This window comes from Argentina silus (assembly GCF_951799395.1).
Source record: "Argentina silus genome assembly, chromosome: 9".
NCBI classification, from domain to species: Eukaryota; Metazoa; Chordata; class Actinopteri; order Argentiniformes; family Argentinidae; genus Argentina; species Argentina silus.
The window spans coordinates 17,403,378-17,423,925 of record NC_139663.1 but is presented as its reverse complement, the minus strand read 5'-3'; the positions used below and the strand labels follow the sequence as shown (position 1 = coordinate 17,423,925).

General features: G+C 43.3%; 2 protein-coding genes across 2 annotated transcripts; one reads left to right on the top strand and one right to left on the bottom strand.

Moving 5' to 3' along the window:
* The first annotated feature begins 31 nt into the window (after positions 1-31).
* evplb (envoplakin b) lies at positions 32-12,389 on the top strand. Its single transcript, XM_083676980.1, has 22 exons — positions 32-153; positions 2,107-2,206; positions 2,520-2,674; positions 2,777-2,900; positions 3,076-3,207; positions 3,327-3,368; positions 3,561-3,722; positions 3,944-4,051; positions 4,195-4,290; positions 4,383-4,493; positions 4,829-4,975; positions 5,330-5,484; positions 5,708-5,805; positions 5,930-6,102; positions 6,391-6,569; positions 6,726-6,864; positions 7,090-7,283; positions 7,432-7,582; positions 7,683-7,766; positions 7,881-7,988; positions 8,157-8,249; positions 8,468-12,389. Exons 1-22 carry the CDS (start codon positions 110-112, stop codon positions 11,945-11,947), a joined length of 6,075 nt encoding a protein of 2,024 aa, XP_083533106.1. The 5' UTR covers positions 32-109; the 3' UTR covers positions 11,948-12,389.
* Positions 12,390-16,794: 4,405 nt separating this feature from the next.
* Positions 16,795-17,967, bottom strand: LOC310809861 (serotonin N-acetyltransferase-like; the record flags this gene model as incomplete). Its single annotated transcript, XM_083677382.1, has 3 exons — positions 17,729-17,967; positions 17,330-17,484; positions 16,795-17,163 (listed from the first exon to the last, which is right to left on the bottom strand). Exons 1-3 carry the CDS (start codon positions 17,883-17,885, stop codon positions 16,795-16,797), a joined length of 681 nt encoding a protein of 226 aa, XP_083533508.1. The 5' UTR covers positions 17,886-17,967.
* Between the last annotated feature and the right edge of the window lie 2,581 nt (positions 17,968-20,548).

Below are 20,548 nucleotides of genomic sequence, written 5' to 3'. Positions count from 1 at the left end.
CTGGGAGAGAACACTGGTCCAGAGAGAGAGAGAGAGAGAAAAGAGGAAAGCAGTGAGAGAGGAGTGAGAGAATCATACTAGGACTGACATTGCAACACAGCCTCCCAGGATGTTCAAGAAGAAGAATGAGTACAGTCCTGTGAAGATCAGCAAGTGAGTCTGCACAGCCCTATCCTGTGTGTGCGTGTGCGTGTGTGTGTGTGTGTATATGTTTCCTTCTCGTTTTGCTGTCTCTTGTTCCCTTTTTCTTCTTTTGTTACATCTCAGAAAGCTCATGCTGTATTCCCTAGAGGGGTGACCTGGAATCTGGGTCACTGCACACATGGACATTTGGTGACTGGGCTCTTTTATGCCCAATTTGGATTCATAGTTTACATTTCATGAGCCTGCGGTCTCAAGCCAAACATTCATGAGTGAAGTAGCCAAGGATTGTATGAGCAATCAGTAGAATATAGCACATTCTTTTACATTTAGCAGACGCTTTTATCCAAAGCGACTTACAGCGATCAAATGAGTATGATGACATTCTAGTAAGCAAGTTATTTAAAGAACGTTTCTGTTACTCCCCATGAATTGTTGGTGAAAAATGTTGGTACATGTCATGTCATTGGATGAACCTTCTGTAAAAATGAAACGTATCCCATAAGCACATCTTATCTCCTTATCTCCGCATAATAAGACACTTGAAAGTACCCTTTGCCTCCATTGATAACTGCACACAAAACCTAAAATGTTACATTCCATGATTTACTAGGAGGATGGAGTAGCTTGTTTGCATTCAGACTGCACGTTTATGTACCCACTTTGGCAAATGGTGGTGACGTTTAAGTGCATTGATCCAGCACATTGCTCAAGGAAGGTATTCAATAGACCAGACACTTAAGCCTGCTCTGACTAACTAAGTTGACAGAGCAACAATAGACCCTAATGGATAATAATATGTTACACGAAGCCGACTGGGGGACAGCGGGAGTCCAAAGCACGTAGAAGAACCTCCCAGAGGTTTTTTTTATAGGATTTATAGGAACTGAGTGACAGTGGGACAATGATAGAACAGACTGGGACTGTTTGGTGGGAGGAGGGTCGAATGGCTGAAGACTTTGGAATGATGTTTGTGTGGATGAACAAGTGAATTTACAGTTTTCGTCGTTGCCTAAAGCACATATTCAAGAGGCCTACTTATTATAAAAGCTGCGCAGTGCTGAAACAGTCAATACTGTTGTTAAGATTGAATTACACAATATTTACTCAGTCCCATTAAAGTGTGAATTGATTGATCAGTAGGTGTGTGTGTGATTGTGTGATTTACCTCTGGAAGTTATGACTTGTCTAATTATGGCTGAAAAACACGTTATGGGTTATCGAATCAGAAAACCAAAAATGTGCTGTGCATTTTTGTACAAGGTAAAGCAGATGTGTGGTCTTTTACATGTAGGCCTGTTAGCAGCACGCATTTCTACTGCTACAGTATGTGGACTTTGCTGTCTTCACATATACATATACTGCACAGTATACTAAGCCACAGAGATAAGCAGATGTCTAAATGACTCAGATCTCTCCTGTTGCAACGAGGCGTGTATCAGCAGTGAGCCTGTGGTATCAATATGAGTCGTAGGGAAATTCATTAGCCATGGACTTTGATTAGAGAGTGGTAGAATTCCTGGTGCCACACACCACATTCCCGTGGGCACTCCCCAATGATCTGTCATTGGGTGTTGGGTGTGCCCAAATAAATAGCTGACGTTCATAACAGTGAGGAGGAATGACAGGACAATAGGTGAGAGAGACTAAAGAAGCTATCTGAAGTATAGATGAGTGACAGCCGTTTGTAGATTGGAGCGGGGGGTGACTATTGTCTCAAACCTGGAATCTAGTTCCTGTATATCCAGGTTGCTACTGAGGGCTCTGCTGCTGATTTTTAACAGTTATGTAAGCTACATACACTGTAAACTAAGCCAAATCAGTTCCAAATCCAAGTTATATATGTGTATATGTGTGTATATGTGTGTGTATGTGTGTGTATGTGTGCATGAGAGAGAGAGAGAGAGAGAGAATATGATGGGTTACAGTGTTTGGTGTTTACCCTGATCTTCTCTCTCTGTCCAGGACGCAAGCCAGTGACCTGGCCTTGCTGATTGCGCGCATGCAAAGCAGTGCAGACCAGGTGGAAAAGAATGTCCTCCGTGTGGAAGATCTGCTGGCTGTGGTAAGAAGTGGCCTTACACACACACACACAATTGCACAATTGTTGCAAACACACACACACACACACACACACACACACACACACACACACTTCATTTGGAAATTAAATAGATTATCCTTTGATTCCACAGGATCAAGCCAAGCGTTTCCCCTAGATCATTTTTTCAAGCATAATACTATTTCTTATGTACTATGAAGTGGAGCCCCTTACATTACATTCACTAGTCCACTCGATCAATCAATCAATCAATCAATCAACAAATCATACATCATTACATTTATTAGTCCATTGACCATCTCCGTCTTGGTTCCAGGACACAGAGAATAAGAAGCAGAACAAGCCTCTCCTCTACCAGAAAAGTAGTGCTGGCAACCTGGCCGAGGCCGAGGACCTGCTGAAGGACCTCTTCCTGGATGTGGACCGGTCCAAGAAGCTTGCGCACCCACAGGCTGGGGAGATAGAGAACGAGTGAGTTCAAGACCACACACACACACTAACAGAGAATAATAACACAATCAAAAAACTTAACAGAAAGTTAATGTCATCTCTCCCCCTCTCTTTGGTGCTCAGTGTGAGCAACCTCCATGACCGCTGGTCTAAGGACTGTGGCATCTACCGGGAGCTGTATGAGCAGGTGCAGGATGTAGATATGAAACCAAGGATTGACTGGTCCAACGTGCTGGATGAGAAAAAGGTGAGGAAGAGGAGGAATCATATTTATTTACATAGAATAAATCTTTAGAAAATAATATGTCTTTAATGTCCTCGAGGGGCAATTAGGTAGTGCAAAAAGTGTGGTTCAGATCAGCACTTTTTCATGTGAGCTCTATGGGATTTACCTTTGTGCTGTGTTGTGTTGTGTGTGACAGAAGCAGATCAGTGCAGAGGAGTACGGGCCAAACCTATCCGATGTGGAGAAGCAGATTGCCTCCCATAACATCCTGCACCAGGAGATAGCGTCCTACAAGTCCCAGCTGGACCTCGACACAACCAGCTCTCCGGTAATGGGTTACTTAATTTACTTTTATCCCAAGACTAGTGACATACAATGAAAGCAATGACTGCTAGACAGTTCAGTTAACCTGATTACTCAAACACTTTTGTTTTTGTATGTTCGCAGGAGACGTCTGCTGCCATTAAAAGACAGTATGCAATTCTCTTGGTGAGTATATTTTCTTCTGTATATACTATATGCTTAAAGGGACAATACACAGCATGTACAGAAAACCCCAGTTTTGTGGTTATTGAACCTGTGTGCCTGCGTTGTCTATGCCATCTCTGACTGAGACAGCTCAGGTGTGACTGAGACAGCTCAGGTGTGACTGTTCTCCGCCTCTCCCTCTGGGTTGTGCAGGAGAGCTCTCAGTGGCGCCGCGAGCACCTGATCTCTCTGTACGAGTACATGCAGGGCTGCAATAAGGAACTGGTCTTCCTGAGCGAGCACCAGGAGAGGATCCTCACGAAGGACTGGAGCGACCGCATGGTGGACCCCCCAGGAGTGCGCATGGCGTACGAGGTGAGAGGCGGGGGCTCTGAGGGGAAGGGTCGCCGGGGGGCGGGGCGGGTAAAGGAATGAAGGAGGTTAGGACTAGCAAGGACGAGGTATGGATTAGCAAGTGGCGACAGAGGTCATGTACTATATGTATCCAATGAGAGACAGGTTGTTAGGAGAGGTTTTACTGCATTTAAATATGACATTTTTATTTTTTATTGACATTCCTATTTTCTTTCCAACAGAAATTCAAGAACAATGGGCTGCTAACACATGAAAGTGACACCAACCAACTACAGGAGGAGGGAGACCGTCTCCTTGAACGGAAGCATCCTGCAAGCTCAATAATACGGGTATGTTTAACTAGCGACCTAATTCACATCTCTCACTGGACTCACACACACCATTCCCGAGCATGATAACTTAGACACAGGGTGTTTGCAGATTTCACTTCTCCACTGATCATTCCTCTATCAATATAACTGGTTTGCTTTAGACACACATGGATGCAGTGCAAAGTGAGTGGCAGTGCTTCCTCAACCTGTGCATCTGCCAGGAGACACACCTCGACAATGTAGAGGCCTACAAGAAGGTAGAATATCTCTGCTGTGGAAAATGTTTGTCTGTTGTGGCTAGGTGTCATGACTCAATCTGACTCCCTGTTCCCATGTGTGTCTCCTACAGTACCAGCTTGATGCAGAGACCTTGTTTGAGTCCATGAACAGACTCAAATCCTCTGTGGATCCTATGACAATGGCAAACAGGAGTAACCCAGATATCCTGCTGCAGATCGAGGTGTGGTAGTGTTTACTCTATTCATTTGCCAATGAAAACAGAAACTCATGATTAACACAATACTTCTCAGATGTATTGTAGCTCAGTGCTGGCCTTGTTCAATGTTAAAAGCTTCTGACAATAATTGTCAAATCTAACAATAAACAATATGTACCATAGAGATCCTATATTTTATGCTCTAGATACACCATATGTATCATATGTACGGTATATCATACAGTATGTACTGTATCATTTCCCCAAAGTTCCCCATCAGTTTACTCCATAAATGTAAACTCCATGTAATATACAATGTGATGATTTTGTTCACACTGCTGACTGTGTTGTGTGTTCAGGCTGATGAGCCGGCAATTGAGAGGAACAAGCAGCGCCTGGTAGCCCTGAGGGAGCTAAGCAGTACCATCGCCCCGCTGAAGCTGCGTCGCCTTCGCCCCACCAAACCCACCCCTGTGATGTCGCTGTGTGAATGGAATACTGGAGAGGTGCAGAGAGCCAAGCTGGGCCTACTACTTACAGTGGCACACATAAGACACACACACACACACACACACACACACACACACACACACACACACACACACACACACACACACACACACACACACACACACACAATCAATCACACACTGAGAGAGAAATGCCTGTAGCAGCCATAGGGTTAGCAAATGCCTTCCTGGGCATGTGGAAACCTCATGGGAAGGATTGCTTAGAATAAGCTTTGTGAATGTTCAAATTTATTGAGGATATATTATAATCTAATTGAGAACCTATTTTTCTGTGTGTTGAAAAGCTTCTGAATTACCATGTAAAATGATATAAACTAATGTGACCCTCAGGACTCTGTGAGTCGAGGAGAGAGGCTCACTCTGAAGTCCAACACAGATGATGAGAACTGGACGGTCCAGACCAGCACTGGGAAGACCAAAACAATACCAGGAGCGTGCATCCTGGTGCCACCACCAGACACAGAGGCCCTCGATCAAGTAGACAGGTAAAGAAGAGTGACCAAAAAGTGCCGATTCACCATATTACAATAAGCCCCTTTGCTACGCAGACTTACTCTTTTAAACTATTGGTAAATGAGCCACAACCTAACCACCATTCACAGCTTAACTGTAATAACCCTGTGTGTGTGTGTGTGTGTGTGTGTGTGTGTGTGTGTGTGTGTGTGTGTGTGTGTGTGTGTGTGTGTGTGTGTGTTTGTGTGTGTACAGCTTGGACAGAGAGTTCTCAGATCTAAAGAGGAGGAGAACTACTCTGATGGCCTCTCTTAGGAGCCCCAGTGTGGAGGTGGTGCGCCCACAGAGAGCAGGTGAGCGGTAGAATCATTGAAATATACCACAAGCCTTATTTTAAATCAGCCACAGCCATAAGAGATATAGACATAGACTCATAGATGCCCTGTCTTGTTAACTCTGCCCTCTGTTTCTCCTCAGCTCCTGTAGCCAGTGCCCCAGAGAACCCCAAAGCCACAGTGCTGGCCAGCCGGCTGGACAAGATCAGCAAGAGCCTGGACCACAGTGAACGGGACATCCTGAGTCGAGTGAGGGCCCCACTGAACCGCAGTGACCCCACACGGGACCTGACCAATAGGCTGAAAGAACAAGAGGTGAGAGATATTCATTTCACAGCAATATGTGGCATTTTATAGGATCAAACCACACAACAAACTTCCTGTCTGTGTCCTTAATTAAATGTTAGATATGACTGATCATGCTTGATGAAGGTTTTCCACCTTCAGAAAGTTGTTTTAGCTGACTCTATATCTGGACAATGCATAAAACCTGATAACATCAGCAAAGCAAGCCAACCTATGATTGTCCAGCTACACAGCATTACTTTAATGGACAGTGTATGATGGTGTGATAGGCTCACATTGTGTTTTACCGTTTTTTAGAAAGCAACCCTGACTGTGAGGAACCTGGAGGCAGAGAAGGCAGCTGTCCAAAGAGAGATGGAACCTATCCTATCCCAGAAGCCTCTTGGGCCTACCTCCTCTGCCCTGCCCCTCAAACTGAATGCTCTTAATATCAAGTTTCAGGACGTCAACACCATCTCTGACCTCTACACCAAGAAGTAAGAATTCGCTTTATAGTGTGAAATATTTGTTTATGAAAAAAGTGTATGTGTAACAACACTGGAGGAAAAGTATATCAAACAAAGAAATAATATCAAAATGTCAACTTCCCCACAGATTCTTCTCTGGTACTAATTTCCTCTGTCTCTTACTAGGGTATCAGCCTCAATGTTCCTGGAGAGGCAGATTCAGAAGGTGGACGGCATCATCTCTGGGTTTGAGAAGCAGCTGGCTGAAGACGCTGCCATCCCAGATGTACCCAATGCACTGCAAACCCGCTCCCAGAAGCTTCAGGTGATACGCCATTTCAGTCAATCAACAAGTTATATTGAATGAGCACTTTCAATGAGTTTTTTTATCATCATGGCCTATTACATGATTCAGTAGATAAAGGGTATTCTCTGATCATATTGCCCTGATTACACACCCATCCAGGTAAGAGTATATGTGAATTGCTTCATTCTGATGGATCCGTCCCCTGAGCTTATCCCCTCTTATTTTCCATTGTCCTCCATGTAGAGTATCCGTAAGGAAGTAGCCCTGAAGCAGGATGACATGCAGACGCTGAGTAGAGAACTGGAGTCCACAGAGCAGCTGTGCCGCTCCCTGCAGAAGGGCTTCCATGAGTATTGCCCAGACATCCGCCGACAGGAGACAGAGGTTAAAAACCTGAGGAACCGCCGCGCCAATGTCAACAGTCAGATACAGGAGAGGTGAGAGGCCTATAGGTGCTATACCCATAGAACACCTTTCAGCTAATCAGAATCATGAATCATGAATCATATTCAACAAAGCAAATTATTTGTCTTTTGTCTTTTGTGATTTTCCAATGTACTGATACGTGTTTATCTATTGTTACAGGACATTTCTAATTCAAGAGGCAACCGGTAAGAACCAAGGATTCCAGAGTGCTTCCCAATCATTGAACTTCTTCCTAACCAACCTGCCCAATAATAAGATCAAATCCAGTGATGACCTTTCTCAAATTAACTCCAAGCAAAACTCTCAGAAGGTTAGTAGAAGTTAGTTTTATGTAGTAGTGCTGTATGTTTCATGTTTAAGTAGTAATGTATGAGTCACATGTTCTCATTGACTGGTTGTTCTCTGTTCAGAGAGTGGTAGAGGACGTAAAGAGGAAATCAGACGATGTCGACAGAGCTGTGGACCTTTCCCGTGACCTGCAGAATGTCCTCAATGTGAGTTAAAAAATATTTTCTCCATCAATGACACAATTTTAACATTGTATATCAGCTGTTTTGCTCAATGGTGTTTGGAAAATTACTCAATATTTGTTTTATCGTGTGTTTCAGGAGTATGAGGCCAAGTCTGACAAATACCGTGGTGCACTGAAAGATGAGGATGGCACAGATGCTAAAAGACTCCATTCCTACACCATGGCTGACGGTGTGCAGAAAAAGGTATTTAAGATCTGACTTCAACTATCGCAATTGTTATTGTTTAATATGTTATTAATAATATATAATTCATATTAGCTCAATTAGCCTTGAGTCCTTTCAAATCTTATGGTCGTCTTACTTTGAGGAGTCGTGATCTGATTGGAGACTGTGTGCTGTGTGCTGTTGTAGGAGCAAGCTCTACTCAACCTCTACTCAGAGGTGTCTGCTGAGAATGACCAGCTGCTCAGCCAAATGGGATTGGCTAAGAACATCATGGCCAAGGTATGACAAAATGACCAATCAACAGAAGATTCTGTAGGCCATCGCTTATGGTTTCAATAATTTATTGAATTCATGAAGATATTATGAATTCTAGCCTCTAAGTATAGTTTCTATCCTCCTCCATTGAGAACATGCAGTGAAATGATTCACAAACCCAATTTAACAATAACACCATTATATGTTACACCAAATGTCCCTCTTGTATCTCCCTTGAACAGAATGAAGAAAAAGTGAGCCATGTGGTGGTGAAACAGCAGCTACAGCTGCAGAGCCAGCAGAAGAACTTGGTGGAGACAGATGGTCTAAAGAAGGAACTAACGGAGGAGATGACCAGGCGCTCCCAAGCTGAGAACAACCTGGAAACGTACCGGAAGAGATTTGTGTCCCTGAAGAGCCGTAGAGGTGTGGAACGAGTGGAAGAGAAGGAAGTGGTGCAGTACTACCGTGAACCCAAGCTGGAGAGTGACCTGGTGTCCTTGAAGAATAGGATTAAAGATGAGGCTGTAAAACGTTCAGGCACCAAGACGGAGATAGAGGCTGTCAATGAAAAGATCATCTGCCTGGAGACTGAGCTGACCAATGTCCAACCTCAGCTGGTGACCAAGGTGGTGACAGAGTTTGAGAGGGACCCCCAGCTAGACAAGGAGGCCATCAAGCTGAAAGATGAAATGAGCAAGCTGAGGCAGGAGGTCCAGGTGAGAGACACTGAGACAGTCCACATGAAAACTGAGATCACGTTTCTGGCGTCAAAGAAACCAACAATCAAAGAGAGAGTGGTGAAGAAGGAGGTGGTGAGACTGGAGAAGGATCCTGTGATGCTGAAAGCAGTAAAAACCTTTGAGACCGAGATCTCAGAGGAGGGGTCACGATCCAAGGCCCTCAATGATGACATTTTCCGCACCAGGAGCCAAATAAACACATTGGAGAGGGTCATTCCCACTATCCAGCCGAAGATCATTACCAAGGTGCTGAAGAGGGTAGACCAAGATCCAGAACTCATCGAAGAGGCTAAGAAGATCCGCACCAACCTGGAGGAAGAGAAGATCGAGAACAGTGACTTAATGAAAACGCTCACCAGCCTTCAGCTCCACTACAGTCAAGTGGAGATGCTAAAGCCCAAGCTGGAGGTTAGGGAGATCATCAACGAGATTTACAGAGTGGACCCAGACACAGAGGTAGAGCTGGCGAGGTTAAAGAAAGAGCTACATGACTCCAGCAGGCATCGTAGTGATCTGGAGAGAGAAATCAACACAGTGATGGTGGATCTGAAGACTCTGCGTTCCCAGAAACCCAAAGTGGAGTATAAGGATGTGACCCAGGAAATAATCAAAGAAGAGAAGAGCCCAGAGGTCATTAGGGAGTTGAAGAGGCTGAATGACCAGGTTAACCGTCTGCAGGTCACATATGACAGCACCCTGGATCTGCTGAGCCGCTTGCGCAGAGAGAGAGATGAATGGAAGATTGAAAAGTCTAAGGTGGAGACAAAGCTTGTAACCAAAGAGCTGATCAAATACGAGAATGACCCCCTCTTGGAGAAGGAGGCTGACCGCCTGAGAAGAGATGTGCGGGAGGAAATCAAGCAACGCCGCAATGTGGAGGAAACTGTCTTTGACCTACAGAACAAGTTCATTGTGCTCGAGAGGCAGAAGCCAGAGGAGAGGATTGTGATGCAGGAAGTGGTGCATCTTCAGAAGGACCCCAAGCAGATCCTGGAGCATGAAAAACTAAACAAGAGCTTGGATGAAGAGGCAAAATCCCGTAGGAAACTGGAATTAGAGGTTCGGCAGCTAAGAGTCCTGGTGGAGGAGAAAGAGAGGAGCCTGGCACTGATGGATGATCGTCAAAAGAAGATCCAGGTGGAGATTGAGCTTAGACGGATCAAATCTCGCATCCTTGAGCTTGAAAATGCCCCTCCTCCCATTGAAGAGAAGATCATCATTGAGGAGGTCCTCAAAGTAGAGAGGGACCCTAAGCTAGAGAAGCTAACCAGTAACTTACGCACAGACATGGAGACAGAGGGCACCAACATCAGTCGTCTGGAGAGGGACATCCGAAGCCTGAAGATGAAACTGGACATCCTGCGCAAAGAGAAGTCAATTGAAAGGACAGTCTATAAAGAGGTCATTCGGGTGGAGAAGGACCAGGCTGTGGAGACGGAGAGGGACCATCTCAGAGAGCTAGTGATGCAGCAGAGAAATGCCAGACGGGACCAGGAGGACGAAGTCCAAAAGTTTACCACCAAAGTGGCCCGGCTGCAGACCACAAGGTCAGGCACCTCCCAGGAGGAAACCAGCCTCACCCTCAGTCGAGACACCCTGCTGAGAGTGAAGGACAATCTCCTCAAAGAATTGAAGACACTTGAATCTGAGAGACAGGACATAACCATATCGTTCCAGCAACAGTCTAAGCTGATGAGCGAGAGGAACCAGATGAGCAGGCAGAGGAGCATCAAGATGGATTCTGAGGTACAACGTCTGGAGAAGGACATCCTGAATGAAAAAGACAAAATACACCAAAAGGAGACCACCGTCATGGAGCTGACAAACAATTTGAAGAAAGAGGACCACTCTGACACACACACCAGAGAGACCAATATCTCCACTAAAATCACCATCCTTAATCCAGAGACTGGCCAAGATATGTCACCCTATGATGCTTACCTGGAGGGCCTGATTGACCGTAACCAGTACATTCACCTTCAGGAGCTGGAGTGTAACTGGGAAGAGATAACATCATTGGGTCCAGAAGGGGAGACCACCATCCTGCAGGATCGCAAGAGTGGAAAGCAGTTCTCTGTCAAGGATGCTCTGAAGAATGGCCGGTTAACTCAGTATGATGTGCAGCGCTACAAGGATGGTAAAATGCCCATCTCAGAATTTGCACTCCTGGTTGCTGGGGAAACCAAACCAAAACCCTACATTGGTCCAATCACAACCCCACGGTCACCCACAAAGGCCACTCCGCCATCTACCTTGAGCTCAATGTCATCATCACTAAGGTCTTCCTACCCAAGCCTCACAAATATTAACAGCAGCAGTAACACTTCACTGACCACTTCCAGCGGTGATGAGTTATTCCCCATCTCTGGCATTCTCGACACCACCACCAACAGCCGTATGTCTGTGCGGAGTGCCCTTACCCGAAAGCTCATCGACTCAGACACAGCGCTAATGCTACTGGAGGCACAGGCAGCCACAGGCGGCATCGTTGACCTCAACAGAAAGGACAGGTACTCTGTTCACAAGGCAGCTGAGCAAGGCCTAATTGATACAAGTCACCTGCATAAGCTGTTGAATGGCCAGAAGGCCTTCACTGGAGTGGAAGATCCTGTGACCAAAGAGCGTCTCTCAGTAGGACAGGCAGCTGAAAAAGGCTGGATACCTCATGATAGCGCCATGAGGTACATGGAAGCACAGTACCTGACTGGGGGCCTGGTGAACCCCCATAGGGCTGGCCGCCTCAGTGTCCAAGATGCTCTCTATACCAAGATGATCGACAGCTCAATGGCCAAGGACCTCCAAGATACCTCCTCCCACACCAAAGAGTTGGTCGACCCCATCACAAAGGAAAAAATGTCATACAAACAGGCGATGGATCGCTGTACGAAAGATGTTAGCACAGGGCTCCTGTTGCTCCCTGTGGCCTCCACCAACTCCACAGATGCCCCATCGTACTCCAGCTATCGATTCAATTCCTAGGCAAGTCTAGCCATGTTGCTGACATACAGTTTTTGCCAAAACCAAAACCATTTTTTTTTTTAAATGCTACAGCTCCAGGTGCTAAATATGTGATAAGCGAGTAAACGCAGTTGACAACTGCACAAATACATATCAAAGTGAAAGAAAATGCAAGCATGTTTTAATGATATGGAGAAGTTTAAATGTAATTCGTACATTATTTTCAGGAAATGTCTGGGTTATACTGTATTTTACCTGTTCTTCTTTGACAGTTAAGAGTTGATTTTTAAGAGTTGCAGTAAACATAACAATGTATTGAAATCATATTATGTTGATGAACTTCAATGAAAATGTCATTGTGATGTGTTATTAAATATTGTGAGAGCTATATTCCCAATAAACCTTGTTTTACATCATCAGCACAGTTAATTAAATTTAGCAAAATAAACGTTTCTCGTTGTGTGACTTCTTTTATATTATTGTGACTTTATTGTGGTAAGAGATTCTCATATGATCAATTCACTCTATGTATCCTTGGATCCCGGTTAATCATTGGATGGGAAACCAGATTCCGGTTGAGGGGTGACAACACGGTAACATGAGGATGTCCATCTTGAGTGTGTGATGTGTAAAATCCACTAGATGGCAGCAGAATACACCACGGCAGGGGTCAGCAACCTTAGCCACGCGTGCCACCTTTGGCACACTGTCCATAAGCGTGCGAGGGAGAATTTGTAATGTTTTTTTTTTAAGAAATATTCAAGTGCCCTCTCAGTTGCATGCCAAATCACCTCTTGAACAGCCATTGGGTGTTTGCGCGGCCTGTCTTATTTAGTTTGATTGACGATACGGCCTTCAGCTCACATTTCCCACAGGAGTCGCAGTGCATCGGTTCAGGTTCGGTAGATGATGGCAACAGTTAAAGTAAAGGTTCGGGCTTCAGAAGGGCCGTGCTGTGTGTACTTTATGTTTTGCCGAACTTCGAGTGTTAAGCGCCATGGATCTGATATTACTACGGAGGCCTTCTGTTGTGTCCTACCAGAGTCAGGGGGTGTGAATAAACCCCCTTATGATTAGGAAGTAGAGCATGTTTTATAAATAGTTTAAGTAATAGCATCTGCTTGCCCAGATAGATATGGGCCTGAGCCGAAAACTGTATGCACCTGGAACCTGGATTATGTTCTGCACCCAGAGGATCAGATACAGTACGATCTGCGTCTGCTAAATGTCAAAAATGTCAAAATGTAAATGCACAATAAAACATATATGGAATCACTTTCTGTTGAGTGAAAGGGGGTCTACCCCCTCATGGAAACTGCAGCTTGTTACAAAAAAAGTCTGAATGCCAGTTTACTTGAACCCTTAAGCTGTGGTGAATCATACGATGGGAGATGATGGATTAAGGATAAAGATTAGGTATGACTCAAACGTGCAGTATGTTAGGGGTGACAATGACATGCACATGGATCTAGGGGTCAGCCACGTGTGATAAGAGGCGCAGTGCTGAATGACATGGACATAAGTTGATTCACACCCTGGTTGCATTGTAAACATCTGCATGTAGGAGACAGATTGAATGTGCACATGTACTTCACTCAAATCATATGACAACGGAACCAAATACATTGGGCTACAGAGTCACTTGTAGCATGTTTACTCACCCCAATTCAGTAATGTAAGTATGTAAGTGTTGCAGTTCCAAAACATGTTTGGTATTATGATTGGTGTCTGGTTGTGGTTTGAATGGACTCCCAAAGTTGACCCAGCTGTTGAACAGACTCTCAATATTTGTGAGAGGTTATTCCTGGGTGGCGATAGCTATACTGTAAATAGTAAATGGGCTTGTATGCCAGGAAGCCGGGATAGAGCTAAACAGGGTATACTGGTAAACAAGCTATACTGATTGAATCATTAATCCCCTTTTCCTGGAAAGAGAAGTGAGAGTTAGTATGGGAATACTGGTGAAAGAGGGAGGAATGTGTGCCATTGCTGGGCTGCCTGGTAAACAGATTAGCTGGTTACTGGAAGGACTTTATGGGATTACTGGACATGAGCCTGTCTGTCTGGAGGGTAAATGGCCCGTGTCAACAGTTACAGGGGGTGTACAGGTTTGAAAGAGGTGTCTATGGGGCTTTTCACACCACAGGGTCAACCCAAACAGTGCTGTAATGCCACAGATATTTCCTTTTCACTGACCTGATGCCATAACTGGTCACACAGACAGGGACAGAAAGAGAGGAAAGACCATGGATATAGCAGTGACATTTGATGATAGTGAGGTCAAGTGAACTATTTGGTCCAGATGTTTATCATATACTCGGTTAGTGAAGCGACTTATCAACTAGTTATTGACCACCCATATCCAAAACTAATTACACAACATATCTTGAATGCCCTTGTAAAGCTTGATGTGATTATTACCTTCCTAAACCATGTATCTGTGGCATGGAGGACCAGTGTCAAGACGTAATGAATTCCAGTGATCTCACATCTCATTGAAGTGCTTCCCACATAATCCATAACTGGCAGGCGTACAATACAGGTGGCATGATGGATGGAATTTTTCTCAATGGAAGTATGATAAGTGGTTTTCAATCACTGAAATATGATTGAGGGATCACAACAGTAATTACAGCCCCTTTTGTATTGCTGTGTGACAATTTCCTTAATGCAAGACCACTGTCTAACCCTGTGTCAGATGCACATACAGTAAGAGGTAGCATATTTATCCCAGCGTTGCCTCCCCCCTTCTCTCTGGTTCGGGATGAATAGACCTCCCTTACAGCTGGGCCTCATTTACAGTAATGCAGTAGTAACTCAGGCTTTTGACTCTGATGGTTGGGGGAGTACTCTCTCACTGATCTCTTGCTGTGACCTCATCCAACACATCATCCAACAGTACCCCTCACTAATAGCTGGAGAACAATGCAACCTTACATGCGACAGCAAGGCAAATGCACACCTCACCGTCATAAAGGGTGGGCTAGATGTCTAACACTGCAAATAACCTTGTTTGTTTGTGTATGTTTGTCATGTGTACATGCTTGAAAATACGTAAAGTTCCTGAAACCATCATATGTGAGGAAATTGAATAATTTGAAAGATCCTTAGATATATTTAGACCCTGCTATATTTATATATTTTGAATGAAAACGTATGGAATATGGAATATGCCATGATCACTCATGTTTAGTTTAAGTTTAAGTTTATAAAGCTTGGCTGTAGCTTGCTCAGTGGGTGAGAATAGTTGAGCTCTGAATAGATAGATAGATTCTTTCCTCTGAATTGTAAAGCAATAATTGCAGTTAGTTTGCTTTTGTGTCTTTCTTATAACCTTTTAACTATATAGAAATGTGCAATATAATCCTGCTGTATTTTTATGTCAAGTTCTCACACTTGTTTTATGAGTAAATATGGTCCGTACACCAAAAAGACAGATAACTTCACCTTTAGTCAAAAACATAGTTAGAAAAACATGGTCAGAAAAAAAAGTGTGCGTTCACTTATTCAAATCTTTATTATCTTTATAAAAACATGTTGAATCAATACATGCTTGCTACTGGTCACACCAGCTAAAGAGAAGTGAACAGACAAACAATGGCTTTAGTTGGTCTGATATCCAAACAGGAAATATCCTCTAACTGTTACAGGGGTTCAAATAACAAAACAACCCACCCATTTACCACAAGCAGGGGCTTGTTTTGCTGAGGTCACGGCTCTGCTTGCAGACCAATGAGTGGCTCTCTTCCTTTAAACCCTCAGATCTTTACAAAAGCTAATGCCCCCTAATAGAGATAAAAGAGGCACGGTTGAGCGGCTAAAGCCCGGTAGTCAGTGACGTCTTTCCACGGTTGTGTGAAGCACAAGAGGAGTTAAGGAGTGGGCGGCTTAGAGCCCAAACCTCGGAGCAATCTAAAACTATGTAACTCGTTACTCAATCAATGTAACAGTTACCATGTCACTAACTGTAATTAATCAACATTGCATAACTCATCACACTCAACCACCCTACTGCTTTGTAACTCCAAATGTAGAAAAAATAAGCAAAAAGTAGCATACAGTATGGAATAAAAAAAGTCACTTAGTTTGAATGTACTGTTACATTCAGTGTCACAGTGGGAGAATCGAGAATGACCCCTCCAGTGCCCCCCTCAAGTCACTCACACACGCACTGTCATCATAACACATATGCACACACATAATCATCCATCTGCTATTTATATTGCTTACTGCTTATACTGTTCATATTGTTTATACTGTTTATTCTGTCCATACTGTATATTTTTTAGTACTTCTATTTTTATTTTATTCTATTTTTAAACTTATTGTATTGTTGCACTACTCTGTGGCACTGTCACTTTTGCATTTCACTGTATACTTGTATGCACGTGACAAATAAAGAATCTTGAATCTTGAATCTTGAATCTTGAATCTTGAATCTCCCAGACAATCTCACAGTCACAGAGTACATTCGATTGTAATGGAAAAACACAGGACGCACCCCAGAAGTTAAACTTAGAATTACTTTGATTTAATTTATGAAATAAAGAAGAAAAACAGAAAAACACGAGCCAGTGATTTCCTTATTAAATCAAATATAATATCTAAGTTTAGGTATGTCCCATTTTTTTCATGAAGTCATTGCTTCAATTTGAGGTCCCTTGTATGTACAACATAAAGAAAAGTTTTCTAACAATGCGCAAGTACCCCATTCTGTATTAACATTCAAATGTAATATGTGCGTAATTATAATCCTGTCGGCTTTAACTAAATGGAAGGTATAAATCAGTGTATTTACATAATAGTTGAACTGTACAATAGGAATCTACTATCTCTCTTAGTAAAAAAAAAAAAAAAAAAAAAAAAAGCTACACATCAACAGCCCCATTGCCCTGTTTCTCTGACAATAGTAACGAACATTGAGGGAGGCCGTACGCCTCACTGTTACGACGCATGAACGCGTGGCCCCTCACAGGGTACTGCATCTCTGTGAAGGTCAGCGGCCCGACTGTGATGGAGCAGAGACCCCGCACCGTGAAGCCAGACTTGCGGTAGAAGGGAACCAGGAAGGCCTCGCACATGAGTACAGCACAGTGCACGTTGGGCAGGCAGCGAAGGTACTGTTGGTAGCGCCACATCAGGATAGGGCCCTTTCCCTGTTGCCGGAATGTCCGGTGGACCGCCAGAATGTGGATGTGGACGGTATGACCATCAGGCTTGTGGAGAGTCAGTGCGTCCTGGGGTGAAGGAAAAAGGGGGAATATGATTGAAGTGTGCATGAGTTAAAATGTGATTCAATTTTCTATTCACATGCTGTGATTCTATTCAGTTACCAATACAATGACTGACAGAGGTAAAATGACAAATAGGTATCAATAAGCCACATGATAGAATGTGTCTTACTGTGGTAAGCCTGTCCTGGTCCCATAGAGACCCTATGATGAAGGCTACGAGTCGACCCTCCTCAAACCAGCCCATGGATAGCTCTGGACATAGCGTGAGAAAATGACGCACCTCATCAAGGTGGAGCGGACATTCTCCTGACACAGAAATGAAGGCTGAAGGAGAAAATAAGTAGTTATTCAAAACAATATATCTTTGTATTAATCTCTGTACAAAGTCACCGCAATATGTGGGTCTGATAAGGCAAAGATTTAAGACGGAGACCAGATTGATCACCGTGCGCAACGCTCATGGAGATGCAGTTGGCACAGGAGTTTTCGCGCGCTTTGGGTACAACTGATGTACAACTGAACATAAGAAGGTAATTGGATGAACCAGCATATCTATATGCCAACTCACCCTCTCTCTCGATTTCAAACACGCTTATGGCATCCTGCGTGTTGAGAGGTCGGAACTCGCTCGCTGGAAGCGTGTGTCTTCTTTGGGTACCAGGCGGGGAAGTGGGAATTGACGGGTGTTTCGGTTTCAGAAAAGGCATGGCACCAACAACCGACATGTTTAAACTATTTTCGCTCTTCGATTACTTGTATCTTTCTTTCTGCTCCCTCTTCTTCTCGTTCTTCAAGTCTACTCCCTTGGCCGTTAGTGCGCACTGGTCACTCTCTCGTTTCCCTCCTCTTGTTGCAAAAGCCTGCGGAGGACCAAATCAAGAAGAGTTATTCGAGACCGTATTTATACCATCGTCCATGTTGACATGATTCATAGTCCATTTACATGTGAATAGTATGACGTCAGTGTTGATGAATGATATAGTAATGTGCGACAGAGATGAGTGGAGAGAAATCAACCAAACCCAACAATTAATCATGGTCCTGTTGACCCTTTCCTTTCAGCCAAAGTATCTGTATTATGATTACACTGAATTATAGATGGGTAGTGGAAAACATCGAGTTGTTGTTCAATGTGTTTGTATATGACTGCCCTCACTCTCTACAAATAAAACAGGTCGTCATAACGTTGACCATTTATGCGCAAAAAGATGACCTCGGTTCACATTTAACCTCAAACTTTATATACAAAATATTTTTAAAAATCACTTACCTAATACAAACGAAGTTGATGGCCTTCTCTCTTTCTCTCTTCTGTCGTAGAAAGACGTATCCCCCTTCATTATAGAGCCACCCAGTGATTATTACTATATGAGTCACATGGGATTATGGGAATTGTTTCCACAACTCTGCGGATTAAAGCTGCCGTACTATCATCATCCCTTGAGTTACATGACTGACAAGGTCTACTCGAGGAGTACTCCTGATCAGTCACCCCTTGCTTCAACCTAAAGTTCTGTGTAGCCAACTGTATTCATTTATCAAAATGTAAATGGTAACTTTATAAAGGTTTCTGCCTCAACCATTGATGATATACAATAATAGGTCTCAACAGGTGAATCGTTTAGGACAATAATAAACAAGACAGGAATATTAAAGCATGTTGGTTTTATTACAATTCAAACAGTCGATATGACAGCAGGGTTTATGAATCCAGTTTTGGTTCTTACAAAAGTAAACACTGGAAAAATATAGATCTCTAACACAGGAATGATGACACTGAAAATGACATGAACGTAATGACAATGAGTAGTACTGATATTTGAATATCAAAAACACTTCTGTACTGTAGTCACCCAACAAAATAGCCAAGGGCACATGATAGACACAGTAAGACAACAGTAGTTCAACACAAGGCCAGTTATCCCACACTGAGGTGAGGGGCGAAATATTTATCAAAACAAGTCTGTATTGATGTACAGGAATGTTGAAACCAAGGTCAGCTATGGACGAGGAGAGATGCTCAGAATATTTTCTGGCTTGAGATACTGTACCTGCAGTAATTTATATATAGGTTATTAAAATTCAGATTCAATATAACAAAGTGATTGTTGTAGAGATACACTCAAATGACTTGGCTGGCAGTTGAAAGTCAGCTTTTATAAATTATGTTGGGAACAATGTGCACGTATCCATTATACAGTATGTTCCAATAACTCCTTCTACCATTAGGATGAATGGCTAGATAAATCCACTAGGGGGCCACCTTGTACCACATCCTTACAGACATCATACAGAGCAACGCGTGCAGTGAGGCATAAGAGCACAGGGATCAATGCTTTGCATAGCTAATCTCTAACCTAATGTACACTATGTGCTTCACACATGTGCAGTATGCTGCATGGTGCATGGTGCATGGTGCATGGTCAGTAGTGGACACTGCCTTGTCTTCTTGCAGAGACTGCAGCTAAGAGCACCAATACCCTTTAACATGAGAATTGGGTAGCTAGGTATTATATTGCATGATTTGATATCTATCAGTAAGATATTGTATTCACCACAGAAATGAGAAAAATAAAACATAAACGCGGGGATGCATGCTGCACCTGCACAGGGTACCTTCAAGTATACAGCAGCTCATTTAAGCATCATTTTTTTGATTCATTATACAGTACACTGGAAATCATTGTGCTCACATTGTGATGGTCTTAAACCATCTCCTGTAGGAAACATGTGTGATAATGTGTGTCGTGTTTCTATTCCAAAAGTCATCCACAACAGGGGGTTAAACAGATAAATAGCATAATAAAAATAGCATCCATTTTATTTGATTTAATTTCATGTCTTGTCAACATTCATGTTATGATGCCTCGATCAAATCACTTGGAATTTGTATATTGGGTTAAAGAAGAAATATGTAAGATAAAAACTATTAAAAAAAAATATATAAGAGAGAGACAGAGAGAGAGAGAGAGAGAGAGAGAGAGAGAAAGAGAGAGAGAGAGAGAGAGAGAGAGAGACAGTTAGAGACAGAGAGAGGCAGACAGACAGACAGAGACAGAGAGAGGGGGAGACAGAGAGAGGGGGAGACAGAGAGAGGGAGGAAGGGAACTGATGATAATGCTCACATTTGCAATCCTCTCTGCTCCAGCGCACTAATGTTCATCATCTCAGCAATGACAAGTGGAAAGGCCACACTCAAGTACTGCACTGGTCTCCCCAGCTCTTTATTGATTGGAGATCAATGTGCTCAAAACTCCCTGACCCATGCTGTGCTGCGTAGTGCATAATCCTGTTTCCCTTCTTAGTGTGGTTAAACCAAAACCAAAAATATATCTATTCTATTTATCTACAGGTCAAAAGCATCCATAACAATCGAAAAATAGTGATC

What these genes read in the sequence shown, in the direction of transcription:
- evplb (XM_083676980.1), top strand. Translation starts at nt 110, where the DNA reads ATGTTCAAGAAGAAGAATGAGTACAGTCCTGTGAAGATCAGCAA. An exon ending in CCCGCTCCCAGAAGCTTCAG is followed by an intron (nt 6,865 to 7,089) that starts GTGATACGCCAT and finishes TCCTCCATGTAG; the next exon opens with AGTATCCGTAAGGAAGTAGC. An exon ending in CTAAGAACATCATGGCCAAG is followed by an intron (nt 8,250 to 8,467) that starts GTATGACAAAAT and finishes TCCCTTGAACAG; the next exon opens with AATGAAGAAAAAGTGAGCCA.